The sequence below is a fragment of the Silurus aristotelis genome, assembly GCF_946808225.1.
Source record: "Silurus aristotelis genome assembly, chromosome: 3".
Lineage (NCBI taxonomy): Eukaryota > Metazoa > Chordata > Actinopteri > Siluriformes > Siluridae > Silurus > Silurus aristotelis.
The window spans coordinates 24,512,176-24,539,638 of record NC_139576.1 but is presented as its reverse complement, the minus strand read 5'-3'; the positions used below and the strand labels follow the sequence as shown (position 1 = coordinate 24,539,638).

The 27,463-nt window shown below is 37.2% G+C and overlaps 2 protein-coding genes across 6 annotated transcripts in view; one reads left to right on the top strand and one right to left on the bottom strand.

The window, feature by feature from the left end:
• Positions 1-1,348: 1,348 nt before the first annotated feature.
• Positions 1,349-13,906, top strand: dhrs9 (dehydrogenase/reductase (SDR family) member 9). The gene is made up of 7 exons (XM_083538114.1): positions 1,349-1,647; positions 2,512-2,826; positions 3,093-3,351; positions 7,658-7,821; positions 8,783-10,462; positions 10,776-12,449; positions 13,421-13,906. The coding sequence occupies exons 2-5, from the start codon at positions 2,514-2,516 to the stop codon at positions 9,001-9,003; spliced, it is 957 nt and encodes a 318-aa protein (XP_083394240.1). The 5' UTR covers positions 1,349-1,647; positions 2,512-2,513; the 3' UTR covers positions 9,004-10,462; positions 10,776-12,449; positions 13,421-13,906.
• Positions 13,907-14,158: 252 nt separating this feature from the next.
• The window catches only part of lrp2a (low density lipoprotein receptor-related protein 2a), a 65,710-nt gene continuing 52,405 nt past the window's right edge, over positions 14,159-27,463 (bottom strand). For all 5 annotated transcript variants that reach the window (XM_083538109.1, XM_083538112.1, XM_083538111.1 and 2 more), the window contains 21 exons: positions 25,895-26,011; positions 24,717-24,833; positions 23,860-23,997; positions 23,401-23,523; positions 22,284-22,412; positions 21,959-22,090; positions 21,086-21,217; positions 20,052-20,195; positions 19,652-19,817; positions 19,402-19,530; positions 19,060-19,280; positions 18,676-18,855; positions 18,464-18,583; positions 18,026-18,116; positions 17,810-17,877; positions 17,356-17,470; positions 16,945-17,065; positions 16,301-16,408; positions 16,063-16,179; positions 15,896-15,967; positions 14,159-15,558 (listed from right to left, as the gene is read on the bottom strand). In XM_083538109.1, the coding sequence (XP_083394235.1) occupies positions 15,388-15,558; positions 15,896-15,967; positions 16,063-16,179; positions 16,301-16,408; positions 16,945-17,065; positions 17,356-17,470; positions 17,810-17,877; positions 18,026-18,116; positions 18,464-18,583; positions 18,676-18,855; positions 19,060-19,280; positions 19,402-19,530; positions 19,652-19,817; positions 20,052-20,195; positions 21,086-21,217; positions 21,959-22,090; positions 22,284-22,412; positions 23,401-23,523; positions 23,860-23,997; positions 24,717-24,833; positions 25,895-26,011 (2,711 nt within the window). In that variant the 3' untranslated portion in view covers positions 14,159-15,387. The remainder of the gene's footprint in view (positions 15,559-15,895; positions 15,968-16,062; positions 16,180-16,300; positions 16,409-16,944; positions 17,066-17,355; positions 17,471-17,809; positions 17,878-18,025; positions 18,117-18,463; positions 18,584-18,675; positions 18,856-19,059; positions 19,281-19,401; positions 19,531-19,651; positions 19,818-20,051; positions 20,196-21,085; positions 21,218-21,958; positions 22,091-22,283; positions 22,413-23,400; positions 23,524-23,859; positions 23,998-24,716; positions 24,834-25,894; positions 26,012-27,463) is intronic.

Here is a 27,463-nt window from a genome sequence, read left to right as displayed (position 1 = left end):
AGGGCGACTGCACTGTATTAAGGAGAGGATGACCAGGGCCACTGTATTAAGGAGAGGATGACCAGGGCCAGGATAACCAAGGAGTGGCTCTGTAAGAAGCATATCAAGGTTCTGGCATGACCTAGCCAGTCTCCAGACCTTAACCCAATGTTATAGTAACGTTTCTCAGCGACAGGCCAGAAACCTGACTGATCTAGAGAAGATCTGTGTGGAGAAGTGGGCCAAAATCCCTCCTGCAGTGTGTGCAAACCTGGTGAAAAACTACAGGAAACATTTGACCTCTGTAATTGCAAACAAAGGCTACTGTACCAAATATTAACATTGACTTTCTCAGGTATTCAAATACTTATTTGCAGCTGTATCGAACAAATAAATAGTTGAAAAATCATACATTGTGATATCTGGATTTTTTTTTTTTTAGATTATGTCTCTCACAGTGGACATGCACCTACGATGACAATTTCAGACCCCTCCATGATTTCTAAGTTAGAGAACTTGCAAAATAGCAGGGTGTTCAAATACTTATTTTCTTTACTCTATCTATCTATCTATCTATCTATCTATCTATCTATCTATCTATCTATCTATCTATCTATCTATCTATCTATCTATCTATCTATCTATCTATCTATCTATTTATCTATCTATCTATCTATCTATCTATCTATCTATCTATCTATCTATCTATCTATCTATCTATCTATCTATCTATCTATCTATCTAATATTAATATGATGTGAGGTCCAGTTACCAGTGTGACACTAAAACAGGTAGAAGTAATAACTACTTTTTACTTAAGCACATGTCAGAGCCAAGACTTCTTTACTTTCACTTGAGTAAAAAAGTATAATCAGTACTTCAACTTTTACCCGAGTATTTTAAAACATGAGTATCTGAATCTGGCGTACCAGTGAAGATTTATTCATTGCTAGAGACTAAAAGCACTTTTGTACGTCGCTCTGGATAAGGGAGTCTGCTAAATGCTGCAAATGTAAATGTAAATGTAAAAAAATAAAAATAAATAAATAGATAAAAAAAAATACAAAAAAGAAAAGATATATATAGTTACACCACCAAACTTACAAAAAGAAATTGTATTATTTGTGCTTTGATTAAAAAAAATAAATAAAAATAAAAACAATTGTAAAAGACTTTTTGGGTGTAATTGTGTGTGATAGCTCAAGAGGAGGCTGTGTTCATTTTATAGGTGTGTTATAGTTAGTTTTTTTCCCCTCCGGACAGTGATGCTGTTCTTTACTGGAGGCACAATAAAAAGTCGGACTGGTCGTTTCACAGAATCCTGCTTTCGTTTCTATTATTTTCTTAAAAAAAAGTATTTTAGGCATACTATGCAAATAAACAAGTTTTTAAATTTAGCAAATTAAACCCTGAACTAAACGGTCATTAAAATGATTTTCCCCATTACATAACATTTGCATAACATGTTATGCGACACATTTATATATCAGTAGCAGCGTTCACTGAGGAAATCCAAATCAAAGACTCGACTCTTTCACACACGGCACCATAGCGCAGTATGACAGACCACATCCGCCATAAAAGAGCCGACCGAAGTAAACATCGCTGCAAACTTAAATAAAGACACGGAGTAACAAAGGGGACATCTCTAAATCATTTGCAAGTAAAGTAAGTAAGCCACTTATTTACCCATCTTACACACACACACACACACACACACACACACACACACACACACACACACACACACACACACATACAGAAGAGTACTTTGTTGATGTAGGGTGAAAGCCAGCTAGTCTGTTCTGAGTTACCATTTAGGTTTCTCTGGACAGGCTATGGATCTACCATGACCTGAATTAGATATAGCTGTAACTGAATATGAGTAACCTGAAATATTCTATACTACAACCAAACCATATAGCTTATACAAGGCAAAAAAGTATAAACGTGCAATATATGTATGCAGGATATCATACATAACATTCCAAATGTATTTACTATTTATAACACAAATACTATGAATACACTGTCTGAATATTTGATTCTAATTGAGGAACCACAATCAGTTTGCTTGCAGTTTTGGTTTCTGTTATCAATCTGTCGGTGTCTGTTTCCGTCTGTATGCCCATGTTATTGTTAGATTGTTTTTCTGATTGTGTTAGAGAATGAATGTGGTTATACTGTTTAACTTAGGACAGCTTTGAATCTTTCCTAAGTTCTGCTTATACTAGCCAGTTTGATTGGGTTTGAGGTCTCTTTTTGCCTGTATTTAGCCTATAACTAATGAACCTGTATGAAGCTGAAGTATACAAATCAGTTGTGAATTCTGCCTGGTGAATTTGAGTTTTTGTTGGTTCAACCATAGAGAAAATATTACAGATTCAGCCTAAGTCCTGTCTTCATTAGCCATGGTTTGAGTCCTTCCTGTTTGACTAACGCACACGTTTTCATCAGTGCAATGGTATATGCACAACTCAAACACAAAAGCAAGTGACAATTAAGAACAGTCTTTCTATTACTCTTCTACAGATATGTTTCTATATATCTTTGGGTTGGTGGTGTTATTCTATGCCTACCGATGGTTTAGAGAGCTGAAGCAAGTGGCAAACAAATCAGAGAAATATGTCTACATTACGGGGTGTGATACAGGCTTTGGAAAACTTCTGGCCAAACAACTGGACAAAGAAGGATTCTGTGTAATTGCTGGCTGTTACACAGAGAAAGGAGAGGTTGAGCTGAAGAAGACCTGCTCTGCCAGATTCTCTACTGTTCAGTTAGATGTTAGTGATAATGATAGCATTATGAAGGCTGCAAGCATCATTAAAACTCTTGTGGGAGAGAAAGGTAAGCGATTTTAACAGTGTTTAGTGACTGCACCTAAGTACCAATGAGATTACGCTCTCATAAATGTTTACACCTAGACAATTTATCTGGAAGATTTTAAATTGTGTTGCACTAGTCTTGTTTACCTATATATGAGCTATTTTATTAAGCACAATATAATCTGCAATATTTAAAATTTTTATTTGTATTTATTATTGAAAGATAATATTGTTTACTGAGCAACATTATGTTTCTTTTATGCGTTTGTTGATGTATGTGATATTTAGGTCTCTGGGCTGTTGTAAACAATGCAGGAATATCACAGCCATCAGGGCATGTTGATTGGATGGTCATTAATGACTTTAAGACCATAATCAATGTCAACCTATTAGGGGTCATTGCTGTGACCTTGAGTGTGCTACCCTTCATTAAGAAAGCTAAGGGCCGCATTGTCAATATCTCCAGCGTGCTTGGAAGAATATGTTTATCTACAGGGCCATACTGTGTCTCAAAATATGGAGTGGAGGCATTCAATGACTGCTTGAGGTGGGTCATCTGACATAACAAAACACTGCACTTATAAAATGAATGCATCACACTACCACTTAATCAGTGTTTTTTTTTTCTTGTTCTTGTTGCTTTTCCTTCTTTTCAAATAATATTTAAAAGATTTAATCTTTTATTTAATCTTTTTTGTTTAAGAACAACAGAACAACAAAAGCCATAGTTAATCATGAGCACATGCAAAAAGTGTTTTCTATCAAGTGTTGCCAAATTTTGCAAGTGATCTGATGCTGTGGCTGGCTTCACAGGTCTCAGATTTCACTCTTTCACCTCTCTGTTAGCAGCCATGTGATAGCATGACAATTGGCAAGTTAGCAAAATTTAAGAAATGTTTTATATATTTTATAGAATATATTTCGGAACTATCTTGAATAGTCCTAATCATTTGCAAATTTCTGAAAATGTATGACACTTTTATCACAGTTCCACCCACAGCAACAGAAAGCATTATTTGATAATCTGATCAAATGAAAAGTGCTGTTGGAGACTGTGTGATCTATATAATGATTTTATACCATAATGTCATATTTATTTCAACATAACATTGACCTCATATAGTATTCCAGTGGTTATGTGGAATTCCATGAATATTGGTTTCAATATTTTTGTTGGCCCGCGACCCGAATTACGGATAAGCGGGAGAAAATGAATGAATGAATGAATGAATATTTTTGTTGTACAACATATTGTCACACATTAATGCTGAATTAATTTAGCTGATTACTTGATATATAACAATGGAAAGAGAAATGGTGTGGGGGTGATTCTGAAGGAAGAGTACAGTAAGAGTGTAGTGGAGGTGAAGAGAGTTTCTGATAGGGTGATGAACGTGAAGCTGGAAGTTGAAGGGGTGATGATAAATGTCATCAGTGCTTATGCTCCTCAAGTGGGTTGTGAGATGAAGGAGAAGGAAAGATTCTGGAGTGAATTAGATGAAGTGGTAGAAGGTGTACCTAGGAATAAACGATATGTGATTGATGCAGACTTTAATGGGCATGTAGGTGAAGGGAACAGAGGTGATGAGGAGGTGATGGGTAGGTATGGCCTTAAGAAAAGAAATGTGGAAGGGGAGATGGTGGTAAACTTTGCTCAAAAGGATGGAAATGGCAGTGGTGAACACTTATTTTGGGAAGAAGGAGGATCATAGGGTGACATATAAGAGTGGAGAAGGTGCACACTGATTTACTATGTTCTATGTAGGAGATGCAACCTGAAGGAGATTGGAGAGTGTAAGGTGCTGGAAGGGGACAGTGTAGCTAGACAGCATCGGATGGTGGTCTGTAAGATGGTTTTGGAGGTTTAGAAGAGGAGGAGGAGAGTAAGGACTGAAAGAAGAATTAGATGATGGAAACTAAAGGAGGAAGACTATAGTATGAGATTCAGGGAAGAGGTCAGACAGGGGCTCGGTGGGGATGAAGAGGTGCTGGATGTTTGGGCAACTACTGCGGAAGTGATAGGAGTGACTACTTGGTGTGACATCTGGAAATAGAAAGGAAGACAAAGAGATGTGGTGGTGGAATGAGGAAGTGCAGGAAAGCATATGTTAAGTCAAGTCAAGTTTATTTCTATAGCGCTTTTCACAACAGACATTGTCTCAAAGCAGCTTTATGGAAATCAACATCAAGGTGAATGGTATGCATTTATCCCTGATGAGCAAGTCGTGGCGACTGTGGCAACTCAGTCTAACTGTCAGGAAGACTATTCCAATGTTTAGGAGCTAAATGTGAGAATAATCTACCGCCTTTAGTGGACTTTGCTACTCTAGGGACTACTAGAAGTCCAGAGTTTTGAGATCTCAAGGAGTGTGACGGATTGTAACGTGTTAAAAGACTGGATAGATATATGGGAGCCAAAACATTTAGTGTTTTATAAGTAAGTAGCAGTAGTTTGTAGTCGATTCGAAACTTAACAGTGTAGTGAAGATAAGATTGGGGTTAAATGATCATATTTCCTTGACCTTGTGAAAACTCTGGCTGCTGCATTCTGAAGCTTGTTTATTAATGATGCAGGACATCTGCCTAGTAATGCATTACAATAGTCAATTCTGGAGGTCATAAATGCATGGACAAGCTTCTCTGCATCAGATATAGATAACATGTTTCTTAGCTTAAAAATATTTCTAAGGTGAAAGAAGGCTGTTTTTATAACTTGGTTGATATAATTTTTGAAAGACAAGTTGCTGTCTAAAATAACTCCCAGGTCTTTTACTGTTGAACTAGTAGTTACAGAACATCCGTCTAAATGCAGGTTGAAATGCATAAGGAGAATGAGGTTGGCAAAACAAAATTGGGATTGACAGAGTGATGAGCAGGTGAAGCGGGATGTGGCGAAAGCCAAGGAAAAGGCATATGAGGAGCTGTATGTGAAGTTGGACACTAAGGAAGGAGAAAAGGATTTATACCGATACTGCAAGTTAGAGCAATAAAGGATGGAGATGGAAATGTGTTAACTAGTGCGGAGAGTGTGTTGAGAAGATGGAGGGAGTATTTTGAGCAGCCGATGAACAAGGAAAATGAGAGAGAGAGAAGGTTGGATGGTGTGGAGATGTTGAAGCAGGAAGTGGATTGGATTAGTAAGGAGGAAGTGAGAGCAGCAATTAAGAGGATGAAGAATGGAAAGTCGGTTGGTCCAGATAACATACCGGTAGAAGCATGGAGATGTTTAGGAAAGATGGCAGTGGAGTTTTTAACCAGGTTGTTTACCAAGATCTTGGATGTGAGAGGATGCCTGAGGATCGGAGAAGGAGTGTACTGGTACCAATCTTTAAAAATAAGGGAAATGTGCAGACCTGCAGTAACTACAGGGAAATTAAGTTGATTAGTCACAGCATTAAGTTATGGGAAAGAGTAGTGGAAGCTAGGCTGAGGGAAGAGGTGACCATCTGTGAGCAACAGTATGGTTTCATGCAGAGGAAGAGCACCACAGATGAATTATTTGCTTTGAGAATGTTGATGGAGAAGTATAGAGAAGGTCAGAAGGAGTTACATTGTGTGTTTGTAGATTTAGAAAAAGCGTACAAAAGGGTGCCGAGAGAGGAGTTGTGGTATTGTATGAGGAAGTCAGGTGTGTCAGAGAAGTATGTGAGGGTGGTGCAGGACATGTATGAGGACAGTGTGACAGCAGTAAAGTGTGCAACAGGAATGACAGCATGGTTTAAGGTGGAGGTTGGACTGCATCAAGGATCGGCTCTAAGCCCTTTCCTGTTTGCAGTGGTGATGGACAGGTTGACGGACAAGGTCAGACAGGAGTCTCCCTGGACTATGATGTTTGGGGATGATATTGTGATTTGTGGTGAGAGTAGGGAGCAGGTTGAGAAGAGCCTGGAAAGGTGGAGATACGCACTGGAGAGAAGGGGAATGAAAGTCAGTAGGAGTAAGACAGAGTACATGTGTGTGAATGAGAGGGAAGGCAGTGGAGTGGTGCGGTTGCAGGGAAAAGACGTGGAGAAGGTGGAGGAGTTCAGGTACCTGAGGTCAACAGTGCAAAATTAATGGAGAATGTGTTAGAGAAGTGAAGAAAAGAGTGCCGGCAGGGTGGAGTGGGTGGAGAAGAGTGGCAGGGGGGATTTGTGATAAAAGGGTATCTGCAAGAGTGAAAGGAAAAGTTTATAGGACTGTGGTGAGACCTGCGATGTTATATGGTTTAGAGACATTGGCATTCAGTAAAAGACAGGAGGCGGAGCTGGAGGTAGCAGAGCTAAAGATGTTAAGGTCTTCGTTGGGGGTGACGAGTATGGACAGGATTAGAAATTAGTTAATTAGAGGGACAGCGCATGTAGGACATTTTTGAGACAAGGTGAGGGAGGCAAGATTGAGATGGTTTGGACATGTGCAGAGAAGGGACATGGGGTATATCGGTAGGAGAATGCTGAGGATGGAGCCGCTAGGAAGGAGGAAAAGAGGAAGACCAAGGAGGAGGTTTATGGATGTGGTGAGGGAAGACATGCAGGTAGTTGGTTTGACAGGGGGGTATGGAGACGGATGATCCGCTGTGGCGACCCCTAATGGGAGAAGCCAAAAAAAAGGAAGAAGAAGAAGACTTGATATACTGTATAACAAGACAATAACACTGAAATGACTAAAAATAGATAACTGAGCATCTGTGCACATATATAAGCAATTATGCATGTTTCCTGTAGTACATTCATTGTTTGTCTATAGTATATAGTTAATGCCAGAATTTGCCTAACATCTCTGAATACAAATCATCTATTGTAAATAGTAAGGTTGTCATTTTTACTGCTGTCCAAATTAATAATTCAGATATATTATGTTGTCTTTTTTAACAGGTTGAACATGAAATTATTTGGAGTTAAGGTACTGTGCATTGAACCAGGATTCTTCAAAACGGACATGGCAAATACTAGTCTTATTCAAGACAGTTTCCAGAAAATCTGGAACAGACTGCCACTAGATCTTAAGGATGACTATGGAAGTGACTACATTGACCAGAGTTAGTTGAACATATGACACATTATACACGTGGTTCAGAGGGTGGTCACGCAGGGGCATTCTCAAAGCATGTTGATGCAGCGTCTCGTTCCCTCGGGGAACCAGGGTTACAAACATAACCTAGAGACGGTTCTTCAGACAGAACGTTTAGAATTGAGGCCAAAGAGTTCAATCTTGGTTTCATCAGGCCTTTAGCGGGCTTTCATGGGTTTTGCACTTTTGAGGAGAGGCTTTCGTCTAGCCACTCTGCCATAAAACCCAGATTGGTGGAGAGCTGCAGTGATGGTTAGCCTTTTGGAATTTTCTTTCTTTTTTCCCTTTCTTCAACAGGATCTCTGGAGCTCAGTCAGAATGACCATTGGGTTTTTGATCACCTCTCTTACTAAAGCCCTTCTTCCATTTTTTTTATTATAGAGGCCACTGTAAATCTTCAGTGTAGCAGCATTTTTTTTTTTGTATCCTTCCTCAGATCTGTGCCTTGCAACAATTCTGTCTCTGAGTTCTGCAGACAGTTAGAACAGTTGTAGTATCAGGCTGCAATATAAAAAACGTAAAAGGAATGAATACTTTCTAAATGCACTGTATTTTTTCATTTTTGCTAATTTCCTGGCCAATTAAGACCATGCTGTTAAGACTAATAAAAGCCGAAGTATGACTCTCACATGAGAGCCATATTCTAGAATTTTTTTTTAATCTTTCTCCTGTTAAAGCAAATCATCTTTATTCAATGAACAGATTTGTCAGCATTTGTACTAAAAGAATGGACAACATAATATAAGAAAATGCTGATTTAAGACTGTTATAGACTAAGACTGTGTATGCAAAGTAGAACTGTAATCAAATAGACCATTCATACAAAAACATAAAATGTACTACAATAAAATAGGAACCTATAAAAAATGACAAAATGCTTATCTGAAATAATGCAGTATAATTTAAAAAGCCTTTCTCTCTTATTTTAGTTAAAGTAACCATTACAGAGAAGTTTGGGAAGAAGCTGGATGGAGATCTGATGAAAGTGGTGGGCTGTATGGTGCATGCTGTCTCTGCTGTCCATCCTCGCACCCGCTACTCTGCTGGCTGGGATGCAAAATTCTTCTGGCTGCCTCTGTCCTACATGCCATCCTTTATCTCAGATCGCATGCTATTGAAGACCATAATTAAACCGAAGGGATTCAATTAATATAAATCTTGTACAGAGATTGTCACAAGACATTAATCATTAAAATCTACAACATAATGAAATGTAGTATAGAATTTAAATAAATCTACCATGATTTATTTCTTAATTTGTATAGTTAGGTATGAGGGAGAGCCTGAACAAATGTGTAAAAACTGTTTCTTGTTTGTATCTACAGTAATTATTCTATGTAACTTAAAGATATTTATAAATACATATAATATATGACATATTAGGATATATTTTAAATAAATTGTCATGACTGCCATTCCCTTTTCAGTAGTTTCCAGCCACATTGTCACTGGCTAAGAATGACATTCAACCCTGCTTTTTATGCCATAAGAAACCAATCCAACTTAAGAGTGTCTAGAAAGATGTTTGAGGATTACTTTCAACAATTTATACCACTATCAATAGATTAACAAAGCAGAATCTGTACAAGGTAGTAGGAACGTTAAACCAGGCCAATTCTGCTTTACATATTTTTATAACAGAGAGACAAGATTCAAAATAAGGAACAACACAGCCTTAAATTTAAATTACTGCTTTTATATTTATGTAGGCAAGATAAATGCATTTATACATAACCTATGGACTGCTGTATACCTGTTCTGTTTTTTCTGGGGTTTGTTTTGCATCCCTATTTGGATAGTGTAAAATCATCCATACACCCATGTATATTTCACTCAGCTTTTTCAATCAGATAGATATTTTACTCAGCTTTGCATAATTGGCTTTTTTATGCTACATGTATATATTTATGAAAATGCATGGAATGACAACGAATATCCACTTTACTGCACTTCAAACAGCCCTATAGTACTATTTCTACTTAAAAAAGATGTTGAAGTAGTACAAAGCAATAGAGCTCACAGGGTTAATGGCACAACCTGAGTGGCAGTGCTTCTTAACTACTTGTCAGTAGTATTTTAGAAACACGTCTGTGTTTTTTCCACAGTGTGTTGTTTTAATAAGAAGGCAAATTACAGACTAGTGTGTGTGAGGTAAGATTACTTTTTATTTGCAATACATTTCACACTATCCAATGTCAGACAGATGCGGATGGGTTCCTATTTGAATCTGGTTCCTCACAAGATTGTCTTTTTTCCTTGTCATCATCACCCCTGGCTTGCTCATTAGGGATACATATATGAATGGAAAATTTATTTCCTGAATGTATACAGTAAGAATGTTTGTAAACCTGCTTTGTGAAAATGTCCATTATGAAAACTGATACTGTATACAAATCAAATAAAATTGAATTAAGAATTGATGTGGCAACACTGGCCACTGTATAAAGCCTACATAAATGTTAAGTTGTATTCAATATAAGAAACTGGACTAGTAAAAGTACAAGCAAACCACAGTTTTTTTTTTTCTTATCATTTCTAATAAACTGGAAGGATTTAAATTTACTGATTGACAGATGTTAAAATAGTTACTGTATAATTGTGTACAAGGGGTATTCCTTGACACAATCAAAATCTGTGTGGGTTACTCAACTATGTAAGCTAAGTCCGTAAGACAGGAAGACATTGTACTAAGTAAACTATCTTTTCACTCAAACCTAGAGGCTCAAACATGGCCCTGCATGATAATGCCCTAAAACCAAGATATGCAAATCAGCACTGTGCATTGGGAGAATCATTAAATGGGTTTTGAGGCTTGAGCAGTTGATGATATGCAAGTTCACTATGCAAATTGCTAAGCACCAGTTGAATCACACTGCACTGTGCTTTTGGGTTCTAGCATGATAATGGGAGTACAGAGTACAGTCCTGACCTCAACCCCTCAAATAAACACATTTGAGGTGAATTGGAACACTCATTGTGGGCCAGGTCTTCTTATATACATCTTCTTCTTCTTCTTTTGGCTTCTCCCATTAGGGGTCGCCACAGCGGATCATCTGTTTCCATACTCCCCTGTCCTCTACATCTGCCTCTTTCACACCAACTACCTGCATGTCTTCCCTCACCACGTCCATAAACCTCCTCCTTGGGGTTCCTATTTTTTTCCTTCCTTGTGGCTCCATCCTCAGCATTCTTCTACTGTTATATCCCATATCCCTCCTCTGCACATGTCCAAACCATCTTCTCATAACACATCAATGACCTCTTTCTTTGACAAACTCCTTCAAACCAATTCCAAATCTTATAGACAGCCTTCACTGTAAGGTGGACAAATAGGAGACAAGCTTCAAATTAATGTGTATTTAGTTTTGGAATCAGATCTTCAACATTGTAGATGCACGGACACGTCTACATATTTTAATGCTGCTTCTTCTTCTTCTTCTTCTTCTTCTTCTTCTTCTTTTGGCTGCTCCTATTAGGGGTCGCCACAGCGGATCATCCGTCTCCATACCCCCCTGTCCTCTACATCTGCCTCTTTTAAACCATCTACTTGCATGTCTTCCCTCACCACCTCCATAAACCTCCTCTTTGGCCTTCCTCTTTTCCTCCTTCCTGGTGGCTCCATCCACAGCATTTTCTTATTGATATACTTCATGTCCCTCCTCTGCACATGTCCAAATTATTTCAACCTCGCCTCCCACACCTTGCTTCCAAAACGTCCTACATGCACTCTCCCTCTAATAAACTCATTTCCAACCCTGTCCATCCTCCTCACTCCCAATGAAAACTTCAACATTTTCAGCTCTGCTACCTCCAGCTCCACCTCCTGTCTGTTAGTCAGCCCATATTTTAAAGCTGCTAGGCGAAACAACGGGCCATGCACAAAATTGGCCCAAATGAATAGTACTTAATGACAAAGCGTCAGCCAGGAAATGAACCAGATTAAAAGGCACTCCTGAGACCTCCTCTGCAAACATATGCTGCTTGAACTTTTTGGAGAAGGGTTTGAGACAGGGGAATTCATTAATATTATTTTCGAGTATGTAAAAGTATAATTATGATAATGATTTAAATGATACATGTAAATTCCATTACAACCTTTTAAAAACAATAAACACTGAATGGATCAACATTGAATCGTCTTTCACAATTCACACAATTAAGGCTGTATTTAATACAAAATCACAGGCTCAGCAAATTATATCCACCAGATGGTGCTCTTAAGGCAGTTAATCTCCCTGTAAGGTGTCTCTAGATCAGAACAGGTTTAACTAAAATATCAGATGCTTTATTGCACATTTGAAGAACCTATTGCTTCTTAAATGTTTCCTACAAGACTGAGCTGTACCTCTATAAGTAATGATTCCAAAAATTGAATTGTTTTTCTCTCATCTCTAACCCATCTGATTTAATTAATCACCTAATTACCAGTGAACTAAACTTCAAATTGTAATGTGGGCAGGGATACTCTAAGGTTACAGATCCCCTTATTCATTCTGTGATGTGTACAGCTTTTAGCCATAATGGGGAAATGGAGATCAAAGGCAAACTAAAAGTTTAAGCCAAGAAATTATGGTATCTATTTACAAATAGTTAATTGTATGAGGACAGTGTGACGGCAGTAAAGTGTGCAGTAGGTACGACAGACTGGTTCAGGGTGAAGGTTGGACTGCATCAAGGATCGGCCCTGAGCCCTTTCCTGTTTGCAGTGGTGATGGACAGGTTGACGGACGAGGTCAGACAGGAGTCTCCCTGGACTATGATGTTTGCAGATGATATTGTGATTTGTGGTGAGAGTAGAGAGCAGGTTGAGAAGAGCCTGGAGAGGTGGAGATATGCGCTGGAGAGAAGGGGAATGAAAGTCAGTAGGAGTAAGACAGAGTACATGTGTGTGAATGAGAGGGAGGGCAGTGGAGTGATGCGGTTGCAGGGAGAAGAGGTGGAGAAGGTGGAGGAGTTCAGGTACCTGGGGTCAACAGTGCAAAGTAATGGAGAGTGTGTTAGGGAAGTAAAGAAAAGAGTGCAGGCAGGGTGGAGTGGGTGGAGAAGAGTGACAGGAGTGATTTGTGATAGAAGAGTATCTGCAAGAATGAAAGGGAAAGTTTATAGGACTGTGGTGAGACCTGCGATGTTGTATGGATTAGAGACAGTGGCATTGAGTAAAAGACAGGAGGTGGAGCTGGAGGTAGCAGAGCTGAAGATGTTGAGGTTTTCGTTGGGAGTGACGAGGATGGACAAGATTAGAAATGAGTTTATTAGAGGGACAGCACATGTAGGATGTTTTGGTGACAAGGTGAGGGAGGCGAGATTGAGATGGTTTGGACATGTGCAGAGAAGGGACATGAATTATATTGGTAGAAAAATGCTGAAGATGAAGCCACCAGGTAGGAGGAAAAGAGAAAGGCCAAGGAGGAAGTTCATGGATGTGGTGAGGGAAGACATGCAGGTAGTTGGTGTAAAAGAGGCAGATATAGAGGACAGGGTGGTATGGAGACGGATGATCCGCTGTGGCGACCCCTAATGGGAGCAGCCGAAAGAAGAAGAAGAAGAAGAAGAAGATTTACAAATAGTTAATTATGGTTAAGTTCAGAATATATGTGTATACTCAATGTAATGAATATAATCAGTGTGCATGAAATGCATAGGTGTGATGTTGGCCACCTCAGTGATGTGATGTGAGTTCAGAGGTAAATAAGGTAAATGCCAAAGGTAATTTAATTGATGGAAGCTGCCACCCTGTCCCTCCCCAGCTCTGGAACCATTAATAAAAAACAAGTCTTTATTTACACACTAGTTTAAACTGTGTACATGTATTTCCAAGAGTTTGCATCAGCCAAGAGGATAGTGGAACTTCCACTGTACTTGCTGGTGTGATGGGAGATGAACAGGGCAGTGTTGGGGTGTGCGGTGGTGGGTGTGAGAGTGGATGGAGGGATATAGGGAGGAAGTGCCAGCTCGAGTCAAGCACAGCAAAAGATAACGTAGAGATCAACCACGCTTTGACCATCATACAGCCCTCACAACACCAAGCCATAAATCTGCACAAAAAAGAAAAACCTTCAGAAAATAATTATATGCCCAGAGGCAGATTTCATAAACCCCTAACTGTGCATCCTAAAACACAGTTATAAAATATGTGAATAAATCAAATATCAAATAGGTATATAATTAATTACATGAATATCCTATGATATAAAACAATATAATATAAACATTGTGCAATACACATGGATCCTTAATGATGTTTTATAATAATTTCTATTTTTTTTTTTTTTTTTAACTAACTGTATGATGTTAACATAAAGAAATTGGCATTTAGAACAAATATTTATTATACCAAGGACAAAAATGGCAGTTTAGGCAAAAGACATTATAAAACAATACATTTATTTAAAAATTTCCCAGCAGCATTTGACATTTTTTTTCTCACATATGTTCATTTTTCCTTTCATATAGAAAAATCATTCAGTAATATAGAGTTTATATTAGCCAGTAGTGAATTATTGGCAAAAAACAAAATAGTATACGTACTGCATGCTAACACCACAAAGTCACAGTTCAATTTCTTTCAGAATTTGAAACACACTGTGTGCTATTATATACCATTGGAAATTATAAATAGGAATCATTAATTATATTTAATGTGTAATTATAAAGTGTTAATGTTTTGATATCTGTCCCTTTTTCCTAAATAACAGGAATCCTTGGCAAAGACTACTGGAATATTACCTATTGTAACAAAACATATAATGATAATGGTCATTTTTTTCTTATTTACTGATCATTTAAGCATTAAACTACTATAGGCAATAAGATATCAGTTGTTTTGATTTAATACAAAATCATAACTGTAATTAAGCCAATTATAATTTTAGAAGGAACAATAACCTTCCTAAACAGTTCATTAATCTATAATTGATAATGGTGTTTATTCTCATGAAGATACTGTTGAGGAACAAATTGTGAACACTTGACCAAAACAGAAATTGGCTCTTTGTCACTGTGCTGGCCAGTCCACAGATGAGGTATATAAATACTCAGGATGAGATGTGTGTTTTTGATTCCACTGGCAATTATTAGGTAAGAATTCTATACAAAGAAGCATCAAAGCCCTGGTAATAAATCACAGTGCAGGGTGCATTATCTACACACTACAACGTTCACATGTCACGTTGTTTACCTATAAGACACAGTATTCTATCAGTGATCAGCAATATCTTTGAAAAATTTACAAATGTACAGCATATTCATCGTTTTTTTTCCATCAGTAGTATCAGTGCAAAGATATACATATAGTCATCACAATAAAAAAAAAAAATCAAAATCAAATTGGCATAAGAAACAGCAGAAGGCATAGTCTCCACCAAAATTTTAATCCTCTGTGGTAAAGACTCTCTTCTCTAGTGTTCTAAAAATAATCTTTCTTTTTTTTTGTTTTTTTGTACACAGTCTGCATATAAAAATAGATTCTGTGCAAAGAGGGACAGAGTATGTCTTTTTTCCCCTTGTAATTGTGTAAGAGGGAAATGAGAAACAGTTAGATGTCACTGTCCTCTTTGACCAGGTTGGCTGTGTCTTGGAAGGAATCTTCTGTAGGCGAGTACATGCTAGATTTCTCTCGCTTCACAGGCTTTGGAGGTGACATTACAGAAGGTGGCTGGCTGCTCAAAGTCTCCTTTGTACCCAAAGCAAGCTGTTTGTCCTGCATCTAAAATCAAACAATAGCATTTTTGTCAACTTCAGAATTTGAATATATTATAAATATATTATAAATATATTATAATGAATATATTTGAGTGTGCTGTGTAGCAAATTTTCACCAGATCCAGACCTGAAACCTGTTATTAGGTCCCTGATTGTGTTTAATATTTTAATATTTTTGCTTTTGTCCTTTTTTATGTAGTTTAAGCTTATTGTATATAATCGTGTATGCTCAAGTCATTATGCTCAATCAGTATGCTCATGTCTTCAGATTAGTTCTGGAAGATCTAATGATCTTTTGATTTATTATTTTTTATTTGCAATTTGTTGTGATAACGTCTTACCTCTGAGTATGTTGGGTTTTCAAATGTTGTACCTGGTTTCAGTTTTTTCTTTAAGAAGTTCCACTTGGTCTCCTAAAATATAAATAAGCGATAGTTAATAGATCAAATACAATTTTAGATACAACTTAGAGCATCCAAATGTTTGACTACTTAGGATCTGCTATTACCTGTGTAATCTTGCGGTCTGATTGAATGTTTTTCATGTCCATTGCCTGCGGCTGCTCATTGTACATGGGATTTGCAAATACATTCTCAGTTGAATCACCACTTATATTCACATTCACCTGTTCGAATAAAGAAGCGAAGAGACTTTTGTACAATCTGTCTTAAGTGTAAAAGTTAAGGCTAATGTGTTGCATTAAAGGGACAGACTCTGTACATGAAGTGATGTGAGTCGTGTTTTACCTGTGTGGCATGTATGACTGCAGCATCAGCAGCTGTACCTGTTGTAGTGGAATAGAGAGGATTCTCGAATGTGACAGGTTCTCTTCCAGCAACTTCAAGGTTCTCATTCTGATAACACAGAAGAGTTGGAAATCAGAATAAAACGTACTAATTCAATCTACAAAAACATAACTTGCATTATTTACACCTTATTTTTTATTTAAAAACACCTGATTCTGCCTTTATAATAAAATTTATAAAACATTTATAAAGCAATGCTGTGGATTTATGGAAAAAAAACAGTCACAACCCATGATTTCAACAGGTGGAATGGAAATTTAAATGTATGACTTTGTCTAAAAAAAAGAGAGGAGAGAAAAATTCTCACATCTCTGTGGCTAGATTGTTTATACTTACTGCATTCTTTCCCACAAAGTCATTGTTATTTAACTTGTATGTACATTTAAAGTACATTAGTGCTTGGGACATTTGGATAACTGAAGTTGTAAAATCTGCTGTTGTTTTTCATTAATAAATTTGGATGCAAATGAATCTTAACCCAGGATTTAACCCGTATGGTTATGACAAACGTGTGCCCATAGTGCATTTTAGAGTTAAAACCCCACAAGGTAGTATTCAATTAGGACAGAAAGTTTGAGGTTTACCAGCTGCATGGCCCTATCAATAAACGATACCCCCAAAGTCTGAGGATCCATGGTGACATTGTCCCCTGAGCGGAAGGACACTCCATTTCCTGTGTCACTTGATTTAGCCAGGCTGCTCAGGCTAAACAACATATAGGAAAACAGAGATAGGGGGAAAATCAGAAAAGGTGCAGGATTATTAAAATATATAAAATATTAAAATGTGTTACTAGCAGTATTACAAAGTACATAAATTAATATTCCCATCCACCACAAATGATTTGTTTGTTCATGAGTGGCAAAAGCTTACCAATGTAGCAGTAATTCTACTTACATCACGCATAGAGAATGGAGCTTGTTCTTTTAATATATCTGCTGCAGGCCAAAGAAAGCTAAGAAGAATGAGTGCTGATAAATTATATAATGATATACCTGGGTAGCTTGGGTAATGAAGGGATGAGCGAGCCTGTACGTTTGTAGTTCAGGAAAAGCCCAATGGCGAGAGCTCCACTTAGGAGGATAACGATCACTGCCAGCATTACAACAACTTAATAGAGAACAGAAGAGATATGTGTGAGATACTGGATATCTGTGTGCTACTTAGCTGAATACAATTCCTATGCTTATCCTGTTGTTCGTAATACAGTATGAATTAGGACATTTAGTCATTGCCACTGAAGTAGGACAACAAGTAAAAACTATAACGGAACCAAGATGTTATTTAATAATCAATAATGCCTTCACCAGCCTTTACCAACATCAGCAAATCATACACCCTTTGTGTATGTTATTAACTTGCTTCATTAATCCGTAAGACACTGTATAAAGCACACTACAGTACATTGCTGCTCTTAATTGGTATGGGGAATGAGAATAATCCTGTCACCTGTTCCAGCAGGTGCGCCCCGGTATGCTCCTATTTCACAGTGCCTTCCTGAATAACCATACGGACACCTGTGGGGGGCAAAATATCATCATATTGTAATGGGTAACAAAGATAATGTTCATTTACTTCATTATTTAATGCTTTATGCAATAAAAGCACTCCTCTTTACTGGAATTAGGCTTAAAATGTTTATTGGATTTCTCCTGTTAGACTTACTTGCATTTTGGGAGGCCTGACGTGTCAGTGGAGCACGTTCCACTGTTAATGCATCCGCATTCAATCGGCATTGCCACCTCTGGCTGGCTGGCTGTAAGGGCAAGAGGCAAAAACAACATTGCAAAAACTCTGCAGCCACAACTGTATCAATGTAGAGTGGATACACCAACACCAACAATAATCGCTAGGTCACATTATTCAATTCATTTATTTGGTCAAATAAAAAAATGGTTGACATACAAAAATCTGTATATTTTATTTACTGGCATACTGTGCAAAAAGAAAAAACTAATACAGGGAAAAAGAATGAAAACTAATACATTCAAAAATAAATAGCATTTTCAATCGAAAAATTTCTACAGATCAACATGCAACTAATTAGTATTTGTAACTGTATATATCAAAGGCTGATATTTTAAAGAGTAAAGTGTCTCGCACCTGCATCACACTCATTCTCACTGAAGCTGACTGGGGAGGAGCCTTGTGGACAGGCACAGGTGTATCCACCAGGTCGAAGCAGACACAAATGACTACACAAATCTTTGCATGGGTTCACAACTGAGACAAAAGAATTACTGTGATTATTATATAACTCATTACACAATAGTGTTTTCATGCCTGTAATCACTGGGTGAGCAGCTGCTTTTCACCTGATCGGTTGTATCTATGCTCGTGATAAATGCGGACCTGAGTCAGCCAGGGGTTTGTAGTCAACACCTTAACTTTATCCCCCTTTCCAAACTTGTCAGCCTTCCACACTTCACCCCTGGCCTTTGTCGTCCAGTACACATGGCCTTCAAACACATCCAGACTATAGGGGTTCCCAATATCTGCAAACAAGACCAGTGTTATTATCTCAAAAACAAACTACCCAAAGAGGTAAAATACCTGAAATAGACATTCATTTCACTTAAAATATCAGAATTGCATTTGTGTGAAATTCAATTAATCCAAGAAAACAAAATGAATAAAACAAAAATGTATCTCTGCAATCATTCAATATAATTCGTATATATGTAAGAATGGTGCCCAACCTCCTGACATGACAATCTTTCTGTCTGTTCCATCCGGCTTCATCGACTCAATGATGTTCTCTTTGTAATCACACCAGTAAATCCTATTACCATTAAGGTAATCTAGAGAAAGTCCTGTTGGCCAGCCCAGATCTTCATCCAGCAGCACCTGTCTGTGCTGGCCATCCATCCACGCTGTTTCAATCTTTGGCCTCCTTCCCCAGTCAGTCCAGTACATCATACTGAGTAACAAAAAGTGTTTTGTCAGAAGCACATTTAGACTATAGAATTATTTTTTTGCCTAAAATGCAATGCATGTATTGTATTATAAATACAGGGTAATTTAAATAGTATGGTGGTTACCCAGCAGCTGGGTTGACAATTATTGCAGCTGGTTGATCGAGATCAGAATAGATCAGCCACTTCCTGTACCGCCCATCGAGCTTGGCCACTTCAATACGATTGGTGCCAGCATCTGTCCAATAAATGTGTCTAAAAATATAAAACAAAGTAGACTTAATGTGGAAAGCAAAGCTATAATTTCAAAAGGAAGATCAAAGAAAATGCTTAACACTGCATGCAAAATAAATAAACAAGAAGTTATTTTACATACCGCCCAACCCAGTCCACAGCAATGCCATCAGGCTTGGAGATGTATCTAAGATTAAGATCTACATCTTTCATTTGGGTACTGCCATGGTCATCAAATGTGGTCATATAGGCCCTCTTTATGGAGCCAAACTGAGCACCTTGACCCAAAATAGTCCAGTAGACAATACCTAAGAGGAGATAAGCAGTACAGTGAAATGTTAATAAAACATGCACTCTGCTAATTATAAAAGATCAGTCATGAAACCAGTAAGCAATTTCCCATAATAGACGTATGGCATACAAAATAGCTGCATCAAAGATATATATACTAAGGATAGGTATTCTGTAAAAGACTACATTGGGCTGAAGTTACATTAACGAATTTTCCAAAGTAGATGCATTTCCAAAGTGCATGGTCTTACTGAGCCCCTGGTCTTCTGGGTCCCAAAGGTAGTCCAGAGCTTGAATGTGTTCAGCATTATCCATATAGTCTGAGTACTGTTTAGACGATAGGTTATAACGGCGGATACGCACGTTATCAGGCAACAGCAACACTGGAGGATTGCCTGAGACAAAGAACGGACATTTTGCATCAAAGAGAGACAGACAGAGAGAAAAAAGAGAAAGGTAAAAAAGAGAAAATAGTCAATACCGTACTATATAATTGCGATTTAAATTATTACGTGTTCAAAAGCAACGTCTTATTGATGCACATTGTTGTGAGGAAATGTAGTTAGGCATTCTTTTATTTTCTGCAACCACTTTCTACATAGCAAGGTTAGAAAAGATCCAGGACTTATACCAAGAGCACTAGGTGTACGATCGAAACACACAGTGGAAAATCCTACTCTGAGTTTGCTTTTTGTGCTTCAGGTTTGAGCAGAACACAAAAGTGAGACATGAACATGCCCAACTAGTAACTGTAAGGTGCATAGAAACAAATCTCTATGTAACTCAAAGGACAAAAAGAACTGAAACACTTTCAGCAAAAACACAGACTAAAACAGCAAGACAAGGGTGACATCCTATTCTAAAAAGAAAAAAAGAAAAACTGTTGGAATCCTTATCTAATGAGACTAGTGATGTCATTAAATGGAGGCAAGGTGAAACCAAGTATTAGGAATGATTTGACATGTGACTAATATTTGAACAGGTAGTACTAGATCTTGATCATTTTGGCAAACAGCTCACACACAGATACAAGCTAATTTATTCTGGACTTGTCATCATGAAATATGGGATTTTAAGTGCTGTGCATAGATATGATGCAAAACCAACAATCCCAATGTATGTTAGGTTCTACCTACTGTATTCTAAGTTAAAATTCTATTGTGTGTGTAAGCGAATAACATTGAACAATAAGGCTGCTATCGGTGAATGTGAAGTATAAGCATAATGTAAGAACAAATATGGAGAGTGTATAAATGTATAAGTAGATACCAGCTCCACTGCTTACCTTCAGCAGCACATTCAGTCCCATGTTGTGGCCCTACAGAGCGAAATCCCTCAGCACAGAAACACTCATAACTGCCCTTAGTGTTTTTGCATAGCTGGGGACAAGTGCCATAGACCTCACACTCATTTAAATCTATAGTGAGACAGATGGAAACAAAGCATCTTGGAATTTGAAAGAACTGTTATGATACAGTAGATGACTAGGATGGATGCTTGTGTGTAAGAAAAGCATTTTCTACAAAAATAAACCAAATTAAATCAACAAACATGTTATTACTGCCTTATCTGCCATATTTTATTTTTACAGTAAGTTATTCCACAGCAATGCTAATATCTTAATTCTGCCTAAACTTTAACAGCAGTACCATGTGTGTAGGTCTGCTGTGTCCTGGCTAGTTTTGTGTTGTCTAGTGTGTTATATTGTCTAGAATGTTGTTTTACATGTTTTGCATAGCACCAAGGTTGTTTCATTTCATTGTGAACTGTAATATCTTTATATTGGTGAAATGACAATAAAGCCATTCAAATAACGTTTCTATTAACAGATTCACTCCAATATCATTTACATTCATTTGAGATTTATGAAATTGTTCTCCGTTGCTTGCAATTTTATTTTAGGTTTTTCACCACAGGAAACGATGGTGAATTTGCAAATTCACAGCAGTATGCCCATGCACCATGTGCACATGCACAATGTTTCAATGCGTTAATGTTTCCACTTTGAGGTGCCTACACAGTTCAATGATTTCTTAATTTCCTGCTTGAACGCTAAGAACCTGCTCATTACCATGGTAGAAAAACTTTTTAGAAATAGATTACAGAATGTTCTGTTGTGGGTACTGTGGTTTTTATGTATATGGATTAATGTACACACCTTCACAGGAGTTCCTGTTGTCATCTCTGGCTTTGTAGCCCTGCCTGCAAGAGCAGATAAAGCCTCCACCTGTCAACTCAGTGCAGTTATGTTCACACAGATTCTCACTGCAAGAGCGCCCACTACCGCTGTCTAACACAGGGAAAAACAAGAAAAATATGCATGTCAATATTTATAACATGGTGACTGGGATGCTTTGCATTTAACATTAAGTAAATGCATTAAGCACACAGCTATTATGAGTGAGGAGTGAGTGTGATGACTATATAATAGTTTAAAATGTGTGTATATGCACGTGTGTGTAAAGCGGGTTAATGTTACGCACTACAGCCCAACTCATCAGTCTGGTCTCCACAGTCATCATAATCATCACAGACATACTGCAGAGGAATGCACTGGCTGTTTCCACATTTAAACTCATCAGATGAACAGGGCCCATGAGTGGGAGGTATGCCTGAAAGCAGAGGGGTAATCATAATGACCTGTTACACAGATAGCTGAATTTATTTATGATGTCACACTCCACAGTACATGGCTTATATATATATTTAATATTTTATTAAATATATGACATATATTAAAACATTTTAATGTGGTAGTATACATTGTTTTAGTATCTAAAACAAACCTTAGTTTTGATGTTACTTTTATCTGTACCAATGTTACAATGAATAATCTGAGCAGTGTGAATAGTTTGTCCAGCAGAGGGCTCATGTCCTTTTTATTGATATAGAAACCAAACGGTGTCCTGACAAGTCTTATTATGTCAATAAAATAATTGATTTGTTTATTTGGTTCAATTATTTTTTACCTGTATATTGATGCCTCCCCTTTTTTTATTACTAAACATACCACTAAAAAAATTATCACTTAATTTTTATAGATTATAGGGAATCCAGGCATTATGGATGCACAAGCCAGTGCACTCTTAGTGCCGGTCCCAAGGCCGGATAAATGGGGAGGGTTGTGTTAGGAAGGGCATTCAGCGTAAAAACATGTGCCAAATCAAACATGCGGATCATGAATACGGACGATCCGCTGTGGCGACCCCTAATGGGAGAAGCCGAAAGAAAGATTTATATAGATTTATATATTATTTATACTAGTTACAAATTAGTTAATAAGGTTTGGATTAAAGCATTTAAGTTTAAAGGGACAGCAACTATAAGAACTATAAGAATATTTATTATAATAAATATGATTATATGATTTTTTTATTACAATGCTTCAACGAGCCCCATTTTAAGAACAATGTATGTAGAAAACAATTAAAATATGGTCAAGAAATTTTGTATTGCAGCATAGCAATAAACATTTTATACCACTTGTAAATAAAGCCAATCCAGTTTAAATCCTGTTTTAATATAAAATGTACAAAGTGCTTTCACCAAAAGTTTTGTCAACTAAAATGATTTGCCCCTTCGCAGATAATCTGTACTCACAGTGTTCCTGTTTTTCATCTGTTCCATCTCCACAGTCATCCACTGTGTTGCAGAGTTCATGGCTGTAGATACAGCGGTTATTGTCACAGCGGAAACGGAAAGGGGGTTCACACGTGATATCCACTAAAGAAAAACAATTGTTATTCATTGTTCTTATATTATTATTGTCATTTATTTTGCTGTATGAAACTATGAGTGTCTTCTATCTATCTATCTATCTATCTATCTATCTATCTGTCTGTCTGTCTGTCTGTCTGTCTGTCTGTCTGTCTGTCTGTCTGTCTGTCTGTCTGTCTGTCTGTCTGTCTGTCTGTCTGTCTGTCTATCTATCTATCTATCTATCTATCTATCTATCTATCTATCTATCTATCTATCTATCTATCTATCTATCTATCTATCTATCTATCTATCTATCTATCTATCTATCTATCTATCAAATGTGTGTTTTTGGTCTCTCACAGCAGAGATGCAGCTCTTCATCTGATCCATCACCACAGTCGTTGTCCCCATCACATTTCCAGTGCTGCTGAACACATACATGATTCTTACACTCGAACAGGAACGGAGGACAGTATGTGCCATTCGGGTAGCGGGTTGCTGCAAAGAGCACAGACGATGTCAATATATCTACACACTTAAACTGTTTAGTTAAATAATACTATTTGGGGTCATACATGGAGTCACTTGATACAGAAAAATTTATATGACTAAATGTCATTGTGATGCCAAATGTGTTTTTGCAATTTTCTAGTTATATTAAAAATCCTCCAATTACTTTTCTTGACTGAATCTCATACTGTATTTTCTGTTGAATAAACATCTAGTGCACCATATTATGGCATGTTATGGATCCAGCAATGTCACTGTGAGTAATAAAAGACTAATAATCCTGAAAAGTCTATTATACAGTGATAATATTCCCAGAATATTAAAAAAAAAGTTTACCTTCTGTGAGTTCAGTTATAAGGATACACAGTGCAGAAATACATAGTACAATTCTGTCTAGCTGTACTGTATAAATGTAAATACAATTTATATGTGAAGTAATTACCATTCAAATGGAATTTTTTAAAGAAATGCAATAGCACTAAGTGAGATTAATAGGAAAGGAGCACATTTGCAAGAATCATGTCAAAACACCACTGCTATTACTTATAACCCAACCCCACCCCCGCGTATTAGATACGGTAATTTTGGGATGGATATTTTCATAATAGCATGTGTCAAAAGTACACATTAATAACTCTGTGGTATCTGTTTGACATGGGCTTCTAGCCAGGAGTTGGGTATGCCTTAAAGAAAGAGGATGAACTCACGGCAAGACATTTCATCAGTGAAGTCCAAGCAGTCTGCGTTGCCATCACATTTGAAGTGCTCAGAGATGCAGTGACCGCTATCACATTGAAAGTATCCAGGATGGCAGGTCCGCAACTCTGAAACAGTTACATTATACTTCACACACCAGTCTCCGGTCCATACAAGCAGGACAGAATAAAAACACTGCTTAGGCAAGCAGGAATTTGGATCACACAGTCTGTGCCATTTGCCTTGCATCCAGGAGGATGCAGTTAACAATGTTCTCATTGGGATAAAAAAACCGCCAGCTTTCTTTTCTTACTTGCAGGAAATGTGTGAGATCAGTGTGACAGAGCTGAGCTCTTACAGTTTTTCTCATTTGCTTCGGAGTGTTTCTCAGATCAAAAACGAAATTCTCAAAACTACTTGTTCCACCTACACATCATTTGGTCAATTGTGCACATCATAAAAGCATTTCTTGTTGCTTTGATCAAATTGCGAATGCTTTTGTACATTCATTAAATTGATTGTGTACAGTTGTGTGCTGTTTCCTACATTATCAGTTGTTCATGTCATGGATTAAGTATTTTGTTTTGAGAAATGCATTTACTGATTTGCAAATATTAAGGACGATTTGATAAATTCTCCAGAACAACTGAAAAAAAAACTGTAACATTCAAGTAAAATGAGATGCTTAGCAATGCTGTAGAAAATCCTGCTATTACACAGACCTGGCTGAATAACTAAAAAAATACTCTGGGAAATGGATGTAAACACACATAACATTTATCATCGTTCTAATTTAATTATGAATCTTGTAAAGATCTAAAGTATGTGAATTTTTTTTTTATTTCAGTGACATACTTGATTAATACCTTTACAGGCCTATTCAAAATGGCAAGTATTTAGCGGAATAATGGTCTCTTTTGTATAATTCCCTGTGAATGCCTCATGGTTAATGCATTATCATCAAACAAACTGATTTCCTTTGTGAATCCAGAATTCAAAAGTGCTCATGCATGATGCAACATGATTCGTAAGTAAATTATTATTCAGGCATTAATTATATGGCACGTAAAACCACTAAAAACTGATAAAAGATGGTTCTGCATCAGCAGTTCAGGAGAAGGTTTGAGAATGAGTCTGCTACGCCCCCCACTGTATACTCCCGCCAAGAAAACAAAGAGGCTCAGCTCACCACAGTCCCTTTCATCCGAGTTATCCTCACAGTCGTTGTCATGGTCACACACCCAGCGTTCAGGAATGCAGCGCAGGTTGTCACAGCGATACTCGCTTTCAGTGCATGCTCGAGGGCCTGCGGATGCACAATACTTTGTCAACAGCGTCACAAAACGTCTGTGCTTCTTTATCATTTTTTAAAGATAATCCTTAAAATCCTGAATCGTTTCCTTTACACAGAACAAGTCAGAATAGTGTCTTTTAATAAAATAAAGAACATTTGCGGTACTGTATGTACACATTCAACGTGAGCCTTTCTCACAGAATGCAAATTAATACAGACAATCAAAACTAAAAAGTAAAACTAAAGAATAACCCAATACATACACATGCATTTTACTGTTTAACTATGAACACAATCCAAAATTGTAATTCATATTTATTTTTATTAGTCTTTTTTTTGTTTTAAAAATAGTACAAGGCCTAGTTAATAATCAGGAAGCTCATAAAAGAACAGAAGCTATACTGAAATTCTTTCAGGTTACTCATTTACCTCCCTACAACACAACAACTTATCATTTACTTCTAACTATTTAGCATAATACTATGAATTATTCAGTAAGTGTAAAAAGAATAATAAAAATAGGAGAGTAGGAGAATAAAAGGAACAAGTGTATGGGTATAAGATGAGGAATAAATCTATACCAACTGACAGATCCTGGGAGCTCAATGATTACCACACTGAAATGTGAACTGGAGGAAAAGGCTACAGTCAGTGCAACAGAAAAACAACAAGGAAGATGAAAGCTGTAAAGCAGGTGAATTTAGTCAATCATAATCAAATAAGACTGGGCACAAGCAGATAGAAAATAAGGGTGACCTCAAATAATGTGCAATGGAACTTTGCTCGCAAATGTGATCGCAAAATTTTGTTTCAAATGTTTTAACTGGAAGTGTCCCATGTCTTCAGAATGAAAACACTCCAACAGATACCAGCAAATTATAATAAAATACAATTATTTTATTGTTACAGTTTTTCTCGGTTGCTTTGAAACGTTTCTCAGATCAGAAATTAAATTCTCAGAACTACTTGTTCAACCTCCACATGGTATAGTCACTTGTGCACATCATCAAACCAATTCTTGTTTATTTGATCAAATTGCGAATGCTTTTGTACATTCATTTAATCGATTGTGTACAGTTATTTGCTGTTTCTATTTTATTAGTTGTTTGTCATGTTGGTCAAAATATATTATACTTGTTTCACCTGAATAGTCTTAACCCCCAAAACATTTAATTTTTAACCTTCAATTGGTGACAGACAGAGGGAAACCGAATTTCTGAAAATGGATGAACAGCCAAGAAACGAACAAACACTATTATAGTAAAAGTGTGAATCCTGTCTGGTCTCATGCAATCAATATAAATCAAATATGCAATCAAATAAACAAATTTGTGCTGTTGAAATTCATATATGCCATACAGTAATACTAAAACCGTGCACCTTTAGGCTGACAACATGACTAAACATTGTAAACAATGACAAAAAGACTTGTTATTCTGACAGCAATAATATGTTAATTGACAC